The 21654-nt window shown below is 40.7% G+C and overlaps 1 protein-coding gene across 13 annotated transcripts in view; it reads left to right on the top strand.

Moving 5' to 3' along the window:
• Positions 1-21654, top strand: part of celf4 (CUGBP, Elav-like family member 4) — a 1190565-nt gene that overhangs the window by 1142378 nt on the left and 26533 nt on the right. For all 13 annotated transcript variants that reach the window (XR_015757959.1, XR_015757956.1, XR_015757958.1 and 10 more), the window contains one exon: positions 5237-5402. Coding sequence is in view for 9 of the 13 variants with exons in the window: in XM_087990087.1 (XP_087846213.1) it covers positions 5237-5364 (128 nt within the window). In the remaining 4 variants the exon portion in view is untranslated. The remainder of the gene's footprint in view (positions 1-5236; positions 5403-21654) is intronic.

Raw genomic sequence — 21654 nt, 5'->3', positions numbered from 1 at the left:
ATAACCCCATCTGACCAGCCGTCGAGTCTCACCCTCATCTTATTGCAAAGTAAAAGCCATCCCTGACAGGGCTTCTCCCCCTATGTTGCGTGTTGTGTAAACACTTCATTTCTCACTCCTTGTAAAAGGAGAAATCATACACATCATGGAGAGGCAGAGAACCAGAGATGGCCCTCCCATCATCTCCACCATGAAGAGGAAGTGATGGAGATAGGCTTTGTCTTGGAATGCCAGGATTGGGAACCTCCCACTGACCTGGTGAGTATTAAATATCACACAGACACATTGGAAACAGTGCTCATTCATGTTGTCATGAAGTCAACAGGCAATGAAATGAGATCATGTGCAAAATGATAACTTAGCATCCTCTCACTCTGTCAATTCTAATTAATGTATTTCAACTCCCACAGGTTCTTCAAGTGTCTTTCAGGAAGTGCATCAGGGGAAGATGAAGACTCCTCAGTGGAGGCCATTCACCATGAGGATAAATCGTGAGAGGGCTCAAACTCCATGTCTACCAGCTCAGACGCACATATGCCTCTAGTGGGATCCCCATGATTTGTAATTAGTTACTCACATGGTGAATCAAACATGACAAGTGATCAGGAGCAGTTAGTGGTGACAGGTAAAGCAATGGAGAGTCCATGTTGTCAGAGGGAGGAGTTGCAGGAACCTCCCTGTTTTCTTTGAGCTGTATACAGTTGCTGAGGCTGAAAGGTCCAAAACAAAGTTGACGTTTCTGGATCAATAACAAAAAAGTGCATGAGGTCCTGTCAGCCTCTCCAGCAATACTGCACACAATTGGAGCAAGATTAGAGGATTCCCTCTCTAGTGTGAATTCCTTGATGTTTCGGATTGATATCTTGGTCCTTGGACAGAGTGACACCTTCATGGAACATCAGAAAGAAGGCAGAAGACGTGGCAGTTATTCAGGTACATGCTCACTTTTCATTGGCCTTCACCATCATGATGCCCCCTTATTTGAAGATCGAGGAAGATCTCCCCTTGGCTGAAGCTTTTCAGATACTGCCTGAATTGCTGTGCTCTTCCAGCACCACTGATCCAGAATCTCTCTAAAGTGCAGCAGGGAATTGTGGGTCGGCCTTGAGAGGGAAGATGGAGGAATGAAAATGGGGTCTCTGCTCAAAGTGTCCACTCTGACAGCTTCCCCAGTCACTGTCTCAAATGTTGTCACCCACTACAATGCCTGAGTACGCTCCTGTACAGATATAAGTGGCACAGACTTGTGCCTCTAAGATCCAGAGCTGTTTACGGAGGAGCATCTGAACAGTCAGAAGCAGCCCGGCCTCCAGTTCTGATGAACTGTCACAGGTGTAACTCTATGTAGAAGCAGTGGAAAGAGAAGGAAAGGCTGTGCTGTTATATGTGGCAATTAGTGTGATGTGTAACACAGTGTTAGAGTGGTACATTTCTGTTTCACGTTTATTTATCTCAAAATGTATATCATCGCCCCATGATAACTGCTGTTAAGCAACCTTCCAGCCTGTGAGGAATGGTAGTTCATGAGCAGTGTGTACCCGTGCAAGAGATGGATTGTTGACTGAGGGCTTGCTCGGGCCTCAGGACACATTGCTATGTTCCCTTTTCCATTACCCATTACTGTTCACATTCTGAGCTGGCAGATTGCAATGTGTGATCTCTGGAAGATTGTCCTGCGGCAGATTATGCTTGGAAATGTAGCAGTTGTTCCATCTGTGGTCCATTCTGGAATGCCATGCAGCAACTCACCTACACAGCTTGGTATATTGGTGCCCTATGGGTCTGAATGGGTGTGCCAGCTGACTGTGTTGCCTCAGTTAAACTGAAGCATGTCTGTATTAAGCATTCACAGGCAGTAACAGGTGCCTTCTTCACACCAGCCTCCTCCTATTTAAAGTGGCCCTCACCAACTTCTTCCTGAAGCTCAAATCAGCAGATCATTCATCAATTCTGGAAAATCTACCTCGACAGCAACTGGATCTATCCAGGGTGCCAAACTGCATCTTCACCATTTTAATTGCTTGCTCAGTTACAATTGTGCTGCCCAAATGGCTTCGGTTATTACTTCCCTGGGACAGTATTTGGGCTCCTCCCAGGTACTGTCAACCAGGGAGTGCCTTGATTGTGCAGATGATGACTCCTGCACCTAAGGGAATCTGACCAGGACAGCAAATGCCAGTTTCTCTGACTGGGCCCATCAGTGTTAAAAATGTAGATGATGGCTGGTCCTGGTAAATATGGTGTTGCTGCTGTTACTGCTGTCCTTGTTCCACATCTGAGGACCAAAGAACAGCTGTAGAAGCAGCTCCCAAGTTGATCTGAAAATTGACATCTGGAGAGTGAATTAGGATAGACTGCAAAATTGTAGAGTTGGCCTTCAAAGAAGTGAAAGCACATTCTCAGAACAAGTCCTAACTTTCACCAAGACAGGCACGTGATGCCAAATCTCAGTAATAATTGTCACTTTTTTAGCTAACTCACATCCTGCCATCTTCACATCTTGCTTTCCTTAGTGAGGTCCTGACAGCCCAGGAAACCAATGCACACTGAAAGGCAGAATTCCGGGTTACAGGAGCAGATAATTAGCATTGTACGCATTTAAGTCACAGATATATCAGTCATTCATGATTTCCCACACACTGCATATCATGTTCAGATTTAAAGTGAAAGTTGGTGGGTTCAGAATTCTTAACTAGTTGATCATCACATACCCACCCACCTTGTCAGGTTAGAAAATCCCCATTCAACTGTAAAATAATAGCAGATATATTTAAGTTCATGATGTCAACATTCATAATTGGGCTCAGGGCCTCATTCTGAGCTGCAGCCAATTGTCAAAGGGGCTTCAGACAGCTCACTGGTTTCCTCTGGACCAATGCCAGCATGACTGAACTGAAGTCCCACGAGAGACGAATGTGATGGTGAATCTGTAGGCCTCAGTCGTGTTATCAAGCAAGAATGAGCATTCCTGCTTCTCCTGATGTCATCTTATGACAGTGTTTGAAAAATGCTCACTTCCAAAGGTGCCTTTAAGACCAGCAGAAACTGTGTGGATCTTAAACCAGGGCATGCTCTGCTCAGATTCTGTCCAGATTCAGAACTGTCCTTAAACATGCATTAGATTCCTCATTGACACATGAAAGGATCTATTGCCTTATTAAGCCAATCACCAAAGATGTTTGAACATTGGCCAAGCCAATTTGGTGTAGCATTTCTAAAGAATTATTCATTTTATCTATTCTCAAACATCTTTCTACAGATGATCAGATTTGTTAGGCCAAATAGTCTATTTCTGCTCCTATATCTTATCAAGTTAAGCATTATGGAAGGATTTGAAATTAAGAATTCTATGAGGAAGTCTGTGCCTATGTATTGATCTTCTTAACTGATGTATATGGGGGAAGTTCTTGGCTACACCACTTCTGAAGCCCATGATTTCTCAATTTGGTCAATGCAATGTATTCGAATTATTTTTCCAGAACAAAAAAAATGTGAAGTAAATGCACAGTCTGGGACATGATAGTATTAGACACACATTATGTTGTTTGATGAAGGTGACAAGACTTCTCTGGAATGTAATTGTGTGTCACTTCATGATGACCATTCATTTTTGAATGATACAAAGTCTCACCTTTGTAATGGAGAAAGTGAGGACTGCAGATCATGGAGATCAGAGTCGAAAAGTGTGGTGCTGGAAAAGCACAGCAAGTCAGGCATCATCTGAGAAGCAGGAGAATCGACATTTCGAGCACATTCCTGATAAAGGGCTTATGCGGGAAATATCGATTCTCCTGCTCCTCAGGTGCTGCCTGACCTGCTGTGTTTTTCCAGCACCACACCCACCTTTGTAATGTCTGACACTTTAATCTAATAATAAAATTAGTTTGAAGTTGGAATCTGTATATTAATGATCCATTATTATATGGTATGTTTAATACAGTGACTCAATAAAGCAACAAACTTAATTAGTTGAAGTTGATTTAACAATATGTGTCAATTTACTTTTACTTTCTTCTTACTTTAGCATGAATTCTAGCCAACTAATTAAATGAAAAGTGTTATATTCACACACACAAAACAAAGGTTTTAAATCCAAAATATGAGACCATTAGTTGGATTGCACAAAGGCCATTTTATTTACACTTAATTACCTATAGATCTAACAATAATCCAGCAAGTTTATAACTAGCTGAGTATAAGGCAGTATAGTGTTCATTTTAAAACATTGTTCATTAGAATTTTAGTCTGCAAATAGAAGATTGATTGGGTTATGATAGCTTGGTATATGAGCTTGTTTCAGAAATCTTATATAATGTTTGGTATATACTTCCTGATGCAGCGCTGGTTTAAAATGCCTTTTTTTTAAAACAGAAAGAAACATCAACACTATTTAAAAGGTAAGAGTCAGATTGAATATTTGAATCCAATATTGGGTTATTTGGTAAAGGATCATATTCACCAACAATGCTCAGTTTTTCTCAGTTCAGTGACCAATCCCTATTTCTAACTAAGGGAAAGTTTCTGGTTTTGCTGATACAGTTTGAGCAAAATAAATCTCAATAAATGCTGTTCATCTCTGCACACCCCGAAATAAAGTGATAAGATTTTATATTACAACCATGTACGGTTGGACCAGATTGATTTCTGATCCCTGAGGCAATACCATCAAAAACAAAATTAGTTTGAAACACCTTTCCTCCTCCCTAAAAGTTATTTGAAGCTCATTTTGCTTTGTAACTGCATTTTCTTCTTTGTTTCTTGCTCCATTACCCTCCTCTGTCCATCAGTCATGATCAGAAACAGAAACTCCTCCAGATCAAATTATGGCAGCAATAACATGAATATCAGAGGTCCACATTCACATTGATCTCAATCTCGAAAGGGGCAGCCACAGCTTTAACTAAATTATGCTCATTAGCAAACTGGAAAGCCTAGAAAACAAATCAGAAATTAACTTGGTCCAGCCTATATATAAAACGATTGTGATTACCAGGCAAAAGATTGTTATAAAAAATTGTAAACATGACATTTTAATCTGTGGGACTTGAACTCTTCAGAGCTTAAGCACTTTGGCTTCCCCAGTGAACATTTCCATTTAATTGTGGAAATACCTTTTAAATGGAAAACATGCTGGTGAAAACAAAGAGTTAATGCAAGGTTTTGGTGCAATACAAGCATGAACTGTTGTATTAGTTCTTCCTGGCCCACGAAGTTGTAAAACCAATGTTTTTGGCAGGTTTTGTGAGTTTTGACAATCCTGCCAGTGCCCAGGCTGCCATCCAGGCAATGAATGGTTTTCAGATTGGCATGAAGAGACTGAAAGTACAGCTCAAGAGGCCGAAAGATGCCAACCGCCCATACTGAACTGCTAGAACTGAACTGAGACTTGAGAGCTATTACAGGTAATTTTCAAACTTTCTGATGATTTTGCATAAACAGTGTAAATGTTGCAGTATTTGCAATTCTCACTGACATTTTAACCTCTGGTGCCTGTTTATTGTGTGATAGATCCAGTCATGGCCATCGATTCTAATATTTTACTTAACAATGAGTAATACTAACATTCCCGAATAATTTAAATTGAAATTCCTTGATAGTGGAATGATCATTGACAATGCTTTTGATCAACTGATCTTTAAATCTAAAAAGCCGATGTGTCACAGAGGTCAGATTCAGATACAGTCAATCCTAGTTAATATCATTAGGAATGTTCATGGGAACACTGTCTTAGGTAACAGTGATTGCTAATAATTTATTCCACAGTGTTGATCTAATGAATGGAACAAATCGTTTTTACCAGAGTGTTCTCACAGACTATCTTCTGTTGTATTTTAATGGTCTGGATTATATCCAGTTTATGAGTCTAGAAATTAGTTGGTACCAAATCTGTAGAAAGGTGTAATGTGGGCACATAAATGAGTAATACATACTGATACACTCATTCCATGCCAGCAGTCCACTGCCATCATATTAGTAAAAGCATAAGTGACCAAGAGTCATACCTGAACGAGATTTAAGGCACTTTACATATGCAAAGAGGAAACCCAACGCTATTTCAACCTAAAATTGATTTGTCTTGGATGCAACTAGTGCCTGTTGCATGCAAACAGGATAACCAAGTCTACACAAGGCCTGACCTATCCTTAACTTAATTGACCACCACATTCCCTACTGGGTGTGGACCTGTTGGTTGTGAGGTTCCCCTGCTCTGTTTATCAAATGTTACAGAGTTGTAGAGTAAGACACCATGGAAATAGGCCCTTTGATCCAAACTGGTCCATGCTGACCATGGTGCCCACTCAGCTAGTTCCAATTGCCCACATTTGGTCCATATCCCTCTAAACCCATCCATGTACCCATCTAATTTTTAAAAAATTGTTGCTATTTTACCTGCTTCAACCACTTTTTCTGGCAGCCCATTCCATATATGCACCACTCTCTGCGTGAAGAGGTTGCCCCTCAGTTCCTTCTTAAATCTTTCCCCTCTCACCTTAAACCTGTGCCCTCTAGTTTTCAATTCCCCATTTCTGGGAAAAAGACAATATGCATTCATTCTATCTGTGCTCCTCATGATTTTGTACACCTCAATAAAGTTACCCTTCATTCTCTTTTGCAAGGAATAAAGTCCTACCTTGGCCAATCTCTCCCTATAACTCAGGCCTACTCATCCTGACAAAATCCTTGTAAGTCTTCTTTGCATTCTTTCCAGTTTAATTATGTATTTCCTATAACAGAGTGACCACAGCTGTACACAATGCTTCAAGTGCAGCTAACCAACGAATCTTACAACTGTAACATAGTATCTCAACTCCTAAACTCAATGCCTTGACCGATGAAGGCCAGCATGCTAAATTCCTTCTTCACCACCCTGTCTACCTGTGACTCTACTTTCAAAGAACTACATCCTTGTACTCCTAGGTCTCTCTGTTCTACAATACTCCCATGTAACCTAACCTCCATGATTAGCCTGGCATGTGGGATCTTGTCAAAGGCCTTACTAAAGTTGAAAAATGTGGTGCTAGAAAAACACAGCAGGCCAGGCAGCATCCGAGGAGCAGGAGAATTGACGTTTCGGGCATAAACCCTTCTTCAGGAATGATTCCTGAAGAAGGGCTTATGCCCAAAATGTCGATTCTCCTGCTCCTCAGATGCTGCCTGGCCTGCTGTCTTTTTCCAGCACCACATTTTTCAACTCTGGTCTCCAGCATCTGCAGTCCTCACTTTCTCCTAAAGGCCTCATTAAAGTCCATATAGATAACATCCACTGACCTACTCTCGTCTATCCTCTCGGTTACCCCTTCGAAAAACTCCAAAGGATTTATCAGACATGACTTACCACGCACAAATGCTGATTATCCCTAATCAGACCTTGACTATCCAAATGTTGGTTGATGCTGTCTCTTAGTATCCTCTCCAACAATTTGCCTACCACTGATGTCAGGCTCACTAGCCTGTAGTTCCCTAGCTTGACTTTGCTACTTTCTTAAACAATGAAACAACATGTTGCTTCTGCTGTTTAGCTGTGCTGCATCCTCACCGAGTTGACATCACATTTTTAGGAATGCTTGACACTGCCTTCCTACAGTCCTCATTAAACCAGGGCTGATTGACTGATTTGATGGTAGACTAACAGATACAGGAGGGCATGAGCATACAATTCTGCTGCTTCCTATGACCCAGCACACATTATAGTTGCCCAAGTTTGATCCATCTGTCCCATTTAGAACAGTGAAAGTGGCATATATCCTGATGGAGTAGATACTTAGTGCAAAGATGAGACTTCATGTTTGCAAGTACTGTTTGGTAATCGTCAGTACTGCTGTGGACAAATGCATTTGTGGTGGATCATCTGGTGAGGATGAGGTCAAGTTGGTTTTGATCACGTTGGTTTTCTTATCCTTACGTCATAGGGCCAGTGTGCTAAATATGTCATAACGATTTGCACAGTGTAGTCATGACTCCTGCTATGGAGCCACAATAGCTGATGGATATTGAAATCCCCTACCTGGAATATATGCTGTGATCTTTATTCCCTCAATGCTTTTTCTGATTAGTGTTCAACATGGAAGACCTTTGATTCATCAGAGAGGAAAGAGAAGGCAGTTGGTAATGGTCAGCATTAGGCATCTTTTTTCCATGTTTGGTCCGATGCCATGATATTCATGGAATCTAGGATCATTGTTGAAGACTCCTTCATGTGTTGTAACCTCTGTTGTGTCTGCACTAACTATGGACACTGCTCACTCAGGGATGACTGTTATATAAGCATGCAGTGCCAACCACTGCCAACATGTGATTAGGTAGATTGCTGGTACCATTCTCTGGCTCTGATTGGGACTACAGGATCTACATGGTGTAAACCAGAAAAGTAACATCTCTCACTAGTCTAGCAAGAAGACAATCTTGTTTTAAACAGGATGTAGTTTTTTGCTTGATAACAACCAAGTAGAAGGTATATTGGGAAGATTGACATTGTTACTAAGATTATTGTGAGACCTAGGAAATTAGGTCTATCCACTTAGGATCCTAGGATATTCTGCCATTCCCCACCCAAGATTTTATGACATCACGAGATTGAAGGAGCTTAATGCAGTCTTCAGCATTAACCCTTTCAGGACTACGATTTTACACAAGATCTCCCTAAAACAGTCTTCCATAAGGGAAGATTTTGGGAATTTAGGACCACGGTTATCTAATGTAGGCAGTCAACCATCGTAAGTTATGAAGGCAGTATCCTAGTCTCTAGCTAAAGATTTAGGGAACTTTACCTTGGGTCTTCCCTCAATCTCTTCTGGTCTATCTTCCATCTGAAGACAGCTCCCTGATGAGGAATGCTCCCTGATGAAGAATGCCCTCTGACCCTGAGAATTTGTTGATATCCCCAATTTCTCAGGACTGATAGTTTACCCAGTGTCAATCATCCGTTTGAATGTTTCTAGCCAATGGACAGGGACAACGGCAGGACAAAAATGGTCAAATTTCCCACCATCATCTAAAGGTTAGTTTGATTCTTTTTGTGAACAAAACTTTTATTTTTGTAAATACTGCATTGATAATAGGGGATGTACAGTATCATTTAGATCTTTGACATCAGCTTATGGAACCTAGTGACCTCAGTGATTATTGTTGTCACCTTCCTTTATTGGAAATTGTTTATTTTTGGGGAAAGAAAGTTAATGCTGCAACAGCTGTATGACCACTCAATGTCTAGTCCAATCTGTAGACTTCTCTTTTATACCAGAATGAATTATCTTTGAACTTGGAAGATTGATATATAGAAGTTGGGATGTCATGTTGCTGCTGTACAGGGCATTGGTGAGGTCACCTTTAGAATACTGTGTACATTTCTGGTTCCTTCTATAGGAAGGATGTTGTTAAACTTGAGAGGGTGCAGAAAAGATTTACAAGGATGTTGCCAGTATTGGAGGAATTGAGTTAGATGGAGAGACTCTATGGTTATATGGTGGGGCTTTGACTTGAGGAGTATTGACTTTAATTGTGTTCTGGATCCTATGAGATCTGTCTCTTCCCGTTGGAGGCGTTTTTATCTTCTGGATGCCCTTTGTGCAGCATATTGTTCCAACTGCACAAAGCAACTGGTCCATTACCTGAACTGAAGGACCCTTAATCTCCTTAAATTCCTTCACAGAGGAGCTGTTTTCTGCTGGTGCAGGTAAATATCTCATAATATCACCTGGGGACCTTTAATTTGATGAATGTCCTTTATGGAAGACACTTGTTCTGTTGAAACCTTGAGCCAGGAATATTTTTCTTAACAGTATCCTAGAACTTTAAACCAGGCAGTTGCTTCTTGACTATGTCCTAATTCTGTGAACATTGGTTGTTTTATCACAGTAGTGGTTTTTAGCAAGTCTTATCCATCCTGTTTACAATCTGTGTGAGCAAATGCTTAATCTCAATCTACCAGTAATATTGTGCGAAGGGCCATGGACTCCATATTTCAACTTGTTGTCAGGTTGAACATTTGTGGCTCCCTGTGGCTACTTCACTGACAAATCCTACATGCTCAGTCATGCTACTTTAGGATTGCCCCTTACTTTACTTGACACTAAAATGGGTCATACAGCTCATTAATTTTCTTATCATTTGCATCTTCTCATGAACTTTGCTGACTAGTAATCATCTGAACTTGCTTCAGTGTAGTTGGAGTGGAAACATTTCTGTTAACCCTGTGTTGTTCTAGATATCTATCCTGTTGATAATATGAAACAACTTTCTCTTGCCAATGCAGGTAACCTCCGTGGATTCTGGCTTCTTTTTGTGTTCCACTGTATGTATAGAAATCCTATGAAATCATCCACTGGGTTTCCTTTAAATGTTTGCTCAGCAACAAACATTTCCTTGAGATGTTGTTCCCTGACCATTTACTCTATCTCTGAATTCTCCTTGATCAGCTGTGGCATGAGTGGCTTTCTCTTGGCTAGTTTTATGTCATACAAATACATCCATCAGTTCTCTAATGAGTGGGCAAGGACCCTGTGGCCTTCATTAGATTCTGCTCCATGATGCTGTGGTTCTAGAATCACATGTACGCCAGAGCGGGTAGGCACAGCAGATGTTGTCTCCTTGTTTTATGATTATCTGGTTGTTTCAAAATCAACATTATTAATAGTAGCCCTTTTAATCCAGATTTCTGTAATTCTCTGTATTTTAATTCCCCAACTGTCTTGTTCAGATCTGAATTCATGTCTCCTAATCGTTAATCCAGGCTCCTGAATTACTTGTCCAGTAAAGGATGAGATTTCGAAATATTTGCATGATAAAATAGGGCAAAGTCAGCATGGTTTTATCAAGGGGAGGTCATGCCTGACAAATCTGTTAGAATTTTTTGAGGAGATAATGAGCAAGTTAGACCAAGGAGAGCCAATGGATGTTATTAACTTGGACTTCCAGAACGCCTTTGACAATTTGCTGCACAGAAGGCTGCTGAGTAAGATAAGAGCCCATGGTATCAGAGGCCAGGTGTTAACATGGATAGAGGATTGGCTGTCTGGCAGAAAGCAAAGAGTGGGGATAAAAGGGTCCTTCTCAGAATGGCAGCCAGTGAGTAGTGGTGTTCCTCAGAAGTCAGTATTCAAACCACAATTTTTCACTTCATATGCTAATGATCTAGATGAAGAAACGGAGGGCATTCTGGCTAAGTTTGCAGAGGATACAAAGATAAATGGAGGGACCTAATATTGAGAAGGCAGGAAGGCTGCAGAAGGATCTAGATAGGTTAGGAGAGTGAGCAAAGAAGTGACAGATGGAGTAACGTGGGAAAGTGTGAGGTCATGCACACTGGTAAGAAGAATAGAGGCATAGACTATTTTCTAAAGGGGGAGAAAATTCAGAAACGTGAAGTGCAAAGCAACATGGGAGTCCCAGTTCAGGATTCCCTTCAGGTTAACTGGCAGGTTGAGTCAGTAGTTAGGAAGGCAAATATAATGTTGGCATTTATTTCAAGAGGACGAGAATATAAAAGCAGGGATATACTTCTGAGGCATTATAATGCTGATCTTGCTGACATTGATCATGCCGAGCACACGCCCTGAGCAATGTAACCTGAATGCCTCTGTCTAAGTCTTCTTACAACTGTATATATCCTTGCTTACTATAATCTGCCTGTACTGGTCATAAACAAAGATTTTCACTGTACTTCATTACACGCAACAATAAATCAATCAGTAAATAAGGTTGTGGTCAGACCTCTTTTAGAATATTGTGAGCAATTTTGGGCTCCATGTCTCAGGAGTAGTTCCAGAGGAGGTTGATGAGAATGATCCAAGGAATGAAAGTCTTAAAATATGAAAATGTTTGAGGACTCGAGGTCTATACTCGATGAAGCGTAGAAGGGTGATGGGGGGTATCGAATTAAAACTTACGGAATACTGAAAAGCCTGGATAGAATGGACATTGGGAAGATGATTCCATTGGTAGGAGAGACTAGGACCCGAGGGCACAGCCTTAAAAGACCCTTGAGAAAGGAGATGAGGAGAAACATCTTAAGCCAGAGAGTTAAGAATCTACTGAATTCATTGCTACTGAAGGCTGTGGCGGCCAGGTCATTGAGTATATTTAAGACAGAGATACATAGATTCTTGATTGCTAAGGGGATAAAAGATTATGGGGAGAAGAAGGGAGAATGGAGATGAGAAACTTATCAGCCATGATTGAATGGTGGAATAGACTCGATGGACTAAATGGCCAACTTTGTGCTCCAATGTCTTATAGAACAAAGAATAAAACAGTGCAGTACAGGCCCTTCAGCCTTCAATGTTGTGCCAACCTGTGAAACCAATCTGAAGCCCATCCAACCAACACTATTCCATTATCATCCATATGTCTATCCAATGACAATTTAAATGCCCTGAAAGTTGGCGAGTCTACTACTGTTGCAGGCAGTGTGTTCCACGCTCCTACTACTCTCTGAGTAAAGAAACTACCTCTGACATCTGTCCTATATGTATCACCCCTCAATTTAAAGCTATGTCCCCTCATGCTAGCCATTGCCATCCGAGGAAAAAGGCTCTCACTGTCCACCCTACCTAACCCTCTGATTATCTCATATGTCTCAATTAAGTCACCTCTCAACCTTCTTCCCTGTAATGACAACAGTGTCACGTCCCTCAGCTTTTCCTCATAAGATCTTCCCTCCAAACCAGGAAACAACCTAGTAAATCTTCTATGAATCCTTTCCAAAGCTTCCATATCCTTCCCATATGCAATACTCCCAAGTGCGGCCGCAGCAGAGTTTTGTACAGCTGCAGCATGACCTCATGGCTCCAAAACTCAATCCCTCTACCCATAAAAGCTAACACACCATATTCATTCTTAACAACCTTACTAACCTGGGTGTCAACTTTCAGGGATCTATGTACATGGACACCAAGATCTCTCTGCTGATCCACACTGCCATGAATCTTATAATTAGCCCAGTAACCTGTATTCCTGTTACTCCTTTCAAAGTGAATCACCTCACACTTTTCCGCATTAAACTCCATTTGCCACCTCTCAGCCCAGCTCTACAGCTTATCTATGTTTCTCTGTTACTCACAACATCCTTCAACACTGTCCACAACTCCACCAATCTTAGTGTCAGCTGCAAATTTACTAATCCATCTTTCTTTGCCCTCATCCAGGTCATTTGTAAAAATGACAAACAGCAGTGGCCCCAAAACAGATCCTTGCGGTACACCACTAGTAACTGAACTCCAGCATAAACGTTTCCCATCAACAACCACTCTCTGTCTTCTTTCAGCAAGCCAATTTCTGATCCAAACCGCTAATTCACCCTCAATCCCATACCACCGTATTTTCTGCAATAGCCTACCATGGGGAACCTTAACAAATGCTTTACTGAAATTTATGTGCACCACATCAACCACTTTACCCTCATCCACTCGTTTGGTCACCATCTCAAAGAACTCAATAAGGTTTATATAACCACGAGACTAGAAATATCCTAAGGTACCTAACATTAACTATGAGAGTTGTCTATGAAAGGACAGGAAATTAAATGTCAACTAAAAAGGTTTTCTGATATGTGTTTGTGCACTTCAAGGCTCTTAAAAGATAAGAATCATATAACCGATGTCTTTTGCTATTTGCATTGATAACAAAGAGAGTATCATGAATGGGAAAAAATGCAGTATAACCTTTCCTTAGTAAATTATTTTCATTATTTAATTAGTTTAAGAGCTAATACACAATTATGAGCCAGCACTAAGAAACCAATCAGTTCAGTCATCTATCGGTTCAAATAGAAATTGATGATTTCTTAACATTATGTGGAAGAGTCTTTATCTAGAACCCCTATCTTCAGTTATGACCATCACCACAAATTGACTGCATACTTTAAAAGGAAGATTGAGACAGTTAGATCATTAGCAAAATGCTTAAACGTTTGATGAAGATTCATTAGTGTCGGTATAAAGGACCCAAAATTTAGCTTTTTAATGCTGATAGTTTCAGTGATTCACCATCAGCAATGTTTCAGGTGCACTCACAAAGTGATAACCGGTTTATTGATGTGCAGTTTGCGTTCCATCAAGCCTCTCAGCTCCAATAACACTCAAGAAGCTCAACAGCATCCAAAGACAAACCAGCTGCTTGATCGACACTCCATTTAAAATTTTCAGTTTCTCTACCACTAGTGCACAGTGCAAACATTGGGCATCATTGGCAAAATGTGCTCCAGCAACTCACCAAGGCTCCCTCACCAGCACTTTCCAAATTGTTGACTTCCACCATCTAGGACAGCAGTACATGCAATGGAACATAGCAACCTGTAGGCTCCCCTCCTAGTCAGGCATTTCTCTGATTTTGAAATATATTTATGGGCGGCACGGTGGCCCAGTGGATGGGCGGCACGGTGGCCCAGTGGATGGGCGGCACGGTGGCCCAGTGCATGGGCGGCACGGTGGCCCAGTGGTTAGCACTGCTGCCTCACAGCGCCTGTAGACCCGGGTTCAATTCCCGACTCAGGTGACTGACTGTGTGGAGTTTGCACATTCTCCCCGTGTCTGCGTGGGTTTCCTCCGGGTGCTCCGGTTTCCTCCCACAGTCCAAAGATGTGCGGGTCAGGTAAATTGACCATGCTAAATTGCCCGTAGTGTTAGGTTAAAGGGGTAAAGGTAGGGGTATGGGTGGGTTGCGCTTCGGCGGGTCGGTGTGGACTTGTTGGGCCGAAGGGCCTGTTTCCACACTGTAAGTAATCTAATCTAATATCACCATTTTTTCATTGTGCCTGTGTCCCCAATATGTAATAAGTGTATACCAAAGACTGAAGGATGTAAGTGATCTCCTGTGTCACTGCAGCTTGATTCTCAACTGCTCACATTGACTTCTACAGCCATCAGCTGAATGCATGTCGGAAGACCTTCTGGTTAAGTTCAAACCAAGTAGTCACCACCAATTAATTTTCCTAATAGGCATGAGGTTAGCAATATCCCTCAGTAATGTCTGAAATAGAAATATCACATTGGTAAGATTATGCATTTCTAATATTGAGCCAAGACACATAAGAAATTTAACTCAATCTTCTTCTAATCCAATACCTTAGAGTCACTGGAAGTCCAATGCAAACCATTTACACAGTAAATGTGGCTTTCAATGTACTTGCAGAGAGGTTTTGATGGCATAGCACTGAGGAAATTCCCAGGCTACTATCAACCCAGTTAATTGATATACATGACATGAGAGTATTTAAAGTTAATGGTAAATGCCAGAGTGGAGAGACATTTCATTATGAGAAACATACTCTGTGTGAATGTCATAGAAGAGTGAATCTAGTTAATGTTGTTGTTGTATGACACAAAGTGTCTAATATGTTACACCGGACCGAAAGGAAAGGCAAAATGGTAAGAGTAAATATCTTCTTTGGATGTTACCGATGAGAGCTGTTTCATTAGGTTGCTGCAGCAACAACAGCACAATGATTTGGCTTATGTCACAATCCCTCTGTGATAGAATTAAACATTTGACAGTATTGAGGTGATATTACCCAAATATAACATTCACATGCAAGTTTTCAGAGATATCAATAAACCCACACTGTATCCAAACTTAACAATGCCAAGAAGCATGAAAGATGCTGTCGACAAATTGTACTCATTAAGCAGAAAAAGGCATAATTCTTCTTCAAGCTAACAGCAGCTGAATACATTCCTTTCATAAGTGAGTCAAAATGAATGGGGATGATGATAGCGAACATAAAGTTAAACCTGCAGTTAACTAAGAGCAAAGTAATGCAAATTCTGGAGGTTAAAATAAAAAGAGACAGTACTGGAGAAAACTCAGCAAGCCTGATAGAAGCTGAGGAGTGCAAAACAGCGTTAATGTGTTATATTGTATTCGAATCATCAACTCTTTCTCTCTCCACAACATCACTGAATGTCAAGGGGCTTTGGTTAGATTCTCTCTTGATGGGATAGTCATTGCCTGGTATTTGTGTGGTACAAATGTTAGTTGCCGCTTTTCAGACCAAGCATGAAAATTGCCTAAGTCTTGCCGCATTTGAACAGGGACTGCTTCAGTATCTGAGGTGTCACAAGTGGTGCTGATATATGTACAATCATTCGTGAACTTCGCCAGTTTGACCTTATGTAGGAGGGAAGGTCTTAAGTGAAGCAGCTGAAGATAGTTCGGCCTTGGATACTGTAGGTTACTTTTGAGACAAAATCAAGGAGAAGTGTTGAAAGTTAATAGTAGTTGCTACAGATCATTTGTTTATCAAACTATTTGATATGAATTTGTGCTGAACTTATTTTTAGTTAAAGAATGCAAAAAACATTACAAAACACAGATCAAAAGTGGAACATATACTGTGTATATCACTTCACAAATAATGAATTATATTTCCTCAAATCTTTGGAACTTACCTACAAAGGAAAAGTAATGTTTAGGCATGGGCACAGCTGTAAGTTGCAAAGTGAAAAGAAGGGATGTAATTTTTTTTTAATTTATTACCATGAATGTCAATCAGAATTATCACGCTAATACAAACTTGGAATTATGCCAAAGTAAATTTTACTCTGTTGGACAAACAGTGCTGCCATGACCACTGACTTCTTCATTCAGAAGCAAATAAAAGAATCTGATAAATTTGCAAAACTCTGATTTAAATGCAAGCATTAAATTAGTTTGTTAAATTTCTAGATAGCATGGGTTGTCATGTTCAGAGCCCCATTGCTAAATCTGTTTGTGCTTGATTGCATGCAAGATCCATTTCCATCAGAATCATCTAATTTTACTGAACAAGTCATATTAAAGAGGACATCTGTCAGAGGTACAGATAAATCAGAGTTTTACAAATAGCATTCATTAAGTTGAAGCAAAATATAGCAAGTCAGTGGCATTGTGAGCTAGGAAAGGAATGAGCAGAGGAGGGATTCTAATGATTAGAAAAAATTGTGATTGATTGAGCCCAAATTGTAATCATCTATTTACAAAACAATTAGAGTCATAGAGATGTACAGCTCGGAAATGGACCCTTCAGTCCAGCTTATACATGCTGACCAGATATCCTAACCTAATCTAGTCCCATTTGCCAGCACTTGGCCCATATCTCTCTAAACCCTTCCTATTCATATATGCATCCAGATGCCTTTTAAATGTTATAATTATACAGTCTCCACCACTTCCTCTGGTAGCTCATTCCATACCGGCATCACACTCTGTATCAAAATGTTGATCCTTAGATGTCTTTTATATCTTTCCTCTCTCACCTTAAACCTATGCCCTCTAGTTTTGGACTCCTTCATCCTGGAGAAAAGACCTTGTCTATTTATCCTATCCATGCCCCTCATGATTTTATAAATCTCTATAAGGTCACCCCTCAGCCTCCGATGCTCCAGTGAAAATAGGTCCAGCCTATTCAGCCTCTCCCTAAAGCTCAAACCTACTGACCTTGGCAACATTCTTGTAAATCTTTTCTGAACCCTTTCAAGTTTCAAAACATCCTTCCAATCAGAGGAAGACCAGAATTGCACATAATATTCCAAAAGTGGCAGAACCAATGTCCTGTGCAGCCGCAACATGACCTCCCAACTCCGATACTCAATACTCTGAACAATAAAGGTAAGCATACCAAAGACCTTCACTATCTTGTCTAGCTGTAATTCCACTTTTAAGGAGCTGTGAACCTGCACGCTAAAATCTCTTTTTTTCAGCAACACTCCCCAGGTCCTTACCATTAAGTGTATAAGTCCTGCAGTGATTTGCCTTTGCAAAATGCAGCATCTCACATCTATCTAAATTAAATTCCATAAGTTACAAGATTCAATGGTAGCTTCTCTTAAATAGTCTCGTAAATCCTGAGCTAAGCTTCCTCTCCCATATTTGCTTTGTTACAAATCATGCTTTCTTCCACCTGCAAATGCTATTCAGTGGTGCCCCCATCCTTTTCTCATTTAGAAGCTCACACAGTTTCGTTTCCATCAGTTCATTTCAATTGTCCGATAGCTACAACCATCCTCTCTCACCAAATGTCCTAGTTTTCTAGCTTTCTAAGTTTCATGGCTTCACTGAGTCTTGCTCCATGCCCTTGCATGTCCTGCTTTCAAGACTTCTCAGTCTAATGAAGCTTTCGCACACACATATCCCTAACACTGGGGTTCACCTTTTCTCAGTCAATTTTAGCAGCAACTACTTTTAAATCTAAATCATTAATATATGCCATAAAAGCAAAGGTACCCACAGTGCTATGGAGCACCACTGGAAACTGCTGTCCGTTTACAAAGACATTTGTTGACTATTGCCCTTTGTTTCCTGTCACTGAGCCAATTTTAGATCCAACTCTCTGTGGGCTATAATTTTTCTAATCAATCTGCCATGTGGGACTTTGTCAGATGCTTTATCAAATCCATGTAGACAGCATCCACTATACTGTTCTCACTAATCTTCCTTGTTACATCTTCAAAAGTTTCACTTAAGTCAGTTAACAAAATCATGCTGCCTATCCCTGATTAATCTGTGCCTTTCTAAGAGCAGTTAATCATTATTTTTCGTTATTGATTCTACCCATCACCAAGGATCGACTGACAGTCCTATAATTATTGGGCCTATCCCTCACAGCCTTTTCTAATAATACCATAACATTGCAGACCTCCAATCCTCTGGTACCTTGCCTATATCTAGTGGCAATTGGAAAATGAGCCTCAGAGGGTCCGCCATTACATCCTTGGCTTCTATTCATCTGGCCCTGGTGATTGGTCTTCACTCATTCTTTTCAACTTTGTTGGCAGTTGGCAGCATGGGCCTTAATTCTTGACCTATACTTATCGTGAAAGAATCCAAGATGCTATGCAATAACAACTTACAGAATTTAGCAACTTTAACTTTGAAAAACATTGAGGCACTTCACAGACAGCAGGTGACAGAGAACCAAAAGAAGCCAATTTTAAGAGGAGTGGCCAAACATTTGGCCAAAGAAGTCGATTGAGTTTTAAAAAAAATCTCTTTTATTTATTCTGGGATGTGTGACACTGGCTAGGCTAATATTTATTGCCCATTGTAGGTACCATTGAGAAGATAGTGCAGAGCCATCTCATGAGCTACTGTAGTCCATGTGCTCTGGATACACTCACAGTGCGGCTGTGGGGGCAGTTCCAGCATTTTGATCCAGCAGCAGCGAAGAAACAACAATGTACTTTCAATATAAAATGGTGTGTTGCTTGAAGGGGAACTTGCAAATGGTGGTTTTCCTATGCAAGTGCTGCTTTGTCCTTGTGGGTGACACAAGTCACAAACTTGAAAGGTGCAGTCAAAAGAGGCTTGCTGCAAAGCATCCTATAGATATCATAGATTGCCACTCCTCTGTGCTAGAAGCGGAGGATATGAATGTTGAAGCTATTGGATGGAATGCTGTCAAGAAGATTGTTTTGTCAAACATGTTGAATGTTGTTGGAGCTGCACTCATTCAGGGCAAACAAACAATATACCATCACACCTCTGACTTAGTCTGGCCTCTGAAATGCTACTGTATGCAAAGTATTTGTACATCTGATCCAGTTCAGTTTCTGATAAATGTTTACCCCAAGAATGTTCATAGTGGAATATTCAATAATGATCTTGCCAAAGGGAGATTTTAATTCTGTTCTGTGGAGATGGTGATTGCCAGGCATTGTATAGTCAATATGTTACTTCTATCTATCAGCCCAAATCTGAAAATTCTTCAGGTCTTACTGTATACAAGCATGGACTGCTTCAGTCTGACCTTGGTGTGTGGTTACACTCGTATTACCAATGTTGAAATGGAGATGGCCCATTCTCCTTCCTATCCAAGACCTGAGCAGAGTTATCTTCTAAGAATCTCTTTGCTCCTGACCTTCACTCACCAGCTTGAGAATTGAAGCTGCATGGGAAATGGTGCTTAATTAATCATTAATTGTCTACTTAAGGACCTCCATTAGAGCATGGAGAAGGCTTGCCATGGAATTGCCTGTGCCACTGTAGAACTGTGGGAAGGTGAGGATGGGCAGGGAGCTGGTGGGAAGACTATCCAAGGGAGTTTACAGGCCCGGGTCCTGTCTGCAAACCTGATGGTGAGGACACAAAATTCATGAGTTGTAATTACTCACTAGTATTTCAAGACTTTGGATCAACCTTCATGTATTTGCCAGTTAACCTGGATGATAAGCTTTATGCCATGTAATCGTTTTCAAATCCAATGGTTTCTTCACCTGTTATGGATACTGACAAACATACCAGGAGAAATTCCTGAATATTAATGATGAGTGGACACCCTAAATCTAACAACATAAGCCACGACTATTATCCTGGCTGAAAGTGGGTATTCGGCAACAAATGAGAATTCAAGTTGGAGCCCTGCACAGTTTGAGTTGCTCAATTCCACACTGGGCCATTTATTGACCAGGAACTGACCAGGTGTGTTTTTGAAACTTCTCAGTGCAGTTCTGGGTCTATATTGCAATTTACATATTCTTCTGTTTCTGATCCTGAACAAATTGTAATCACAGCACTCACAGCTTGCTGTTCATCTTACAAATGTCTACAATGACAGTTCCATTTTTATTCCAATGCCCGCAGAAACCCGTGAAGGTGAATTTTGGCACAATTCAATTTTTAAGGTCAATTGCAGAGAGTCACCTGCTGAAAGGAACTTACATTTCCAAACTTGAATTACTTTACAGGCAATGTCCCGCAGTGTCCTGTGCCTGTTTCTGAAGTGCCTGCATTGTGAACCAATTTTACTCTGTCTCAGTCATTGTACTGCAGCATAATGGATAATAACTGTCTGCAAGCCTTACAAATGAGAGGCTTGTCGATACCCTAGGTGGCCATTCTTGTTTCTCTAATTATTTTTAGCATATTATCTCAGAGAACGGCACAGCAGGGGGAAGGAATTTAAATAGAAGTCTTTTTTTGTGTGTGGTGGTAAGGAGAAAGGTTTAGGAATGCTTTGTAGTGCAGAGTTTTGCTGATATAAGTGTTTATTGATTAGTGTATCAATAATATATAATAAAAAATTACCTTACACATCTATACAATTTATTCAGATTGTTACAGCGATTTTAAGCTATTATTGTTTTAAAGAATGCTGAGACTGCCAGGACTGGAAAAAATCTGACATAACTTTTATATGTCTACCTGTGAATTTACCAGTTCTATATACCATTAATTATATAATTTATTTGAACAGCTTTAATGTTTTTCATTGCTTGGGATTGGAGGAAATGCCTAAAATCATTTTAAACATTGAACACAGAACAGTACTGCAGAAGAGCAGGCCTTTTAGCTGACCATGTCTGTGCCAAGCATGATGCTATTATACACTAATACCATCTCCCTACTTGTGGTCCATATCCCTTTGTTCTCTACTTGTCTATGTGTCTGGCTAAATTCCTCTTAAATGGTGCTATGATGTGGAAGAGCCGGTGTTGGACTGGGATGGACAAAGTTAAAAATCACATAGCACCAGATTATGTGATTAGATTCCCTACAGTGTGGAAACATGCCCTTCGGCCCAACAAGTCCACACCGACCCTCCAAAGAGTAACCCACCCAGTCCCATTTCTCTAATGCACCTAACACTATGGGCAATTTAGCACGGCCAATTCACCTGACCTACACATCTTGGACTGTGGGAGGAAACCGGAACACCCGGAGCAAACCCACGCAGACACGGGGAGA

The sequence above is a fragment of the Chiloscyllium plagiosum genome, unplaced genomic scaffold, assembly GCF_037043375.1.
Source record: "Chiloscyllium plagiosum isolate Xiang-an unplaced genomic scaffold, Cpla_swu_hap1 HiC_scaffold_1, whole genome shotgun sequence".
Lineage (NCBI taxonomy): Eukaryota > Metazoa > Chordata > Chondrichthyes > Orectolobiformes > Hemiscylliidae > Chiloscyllium > Chiloscyllium plagiosum.
This window is presented reverse-complemented; position numbering and strand designations above follow the sequence as displayed.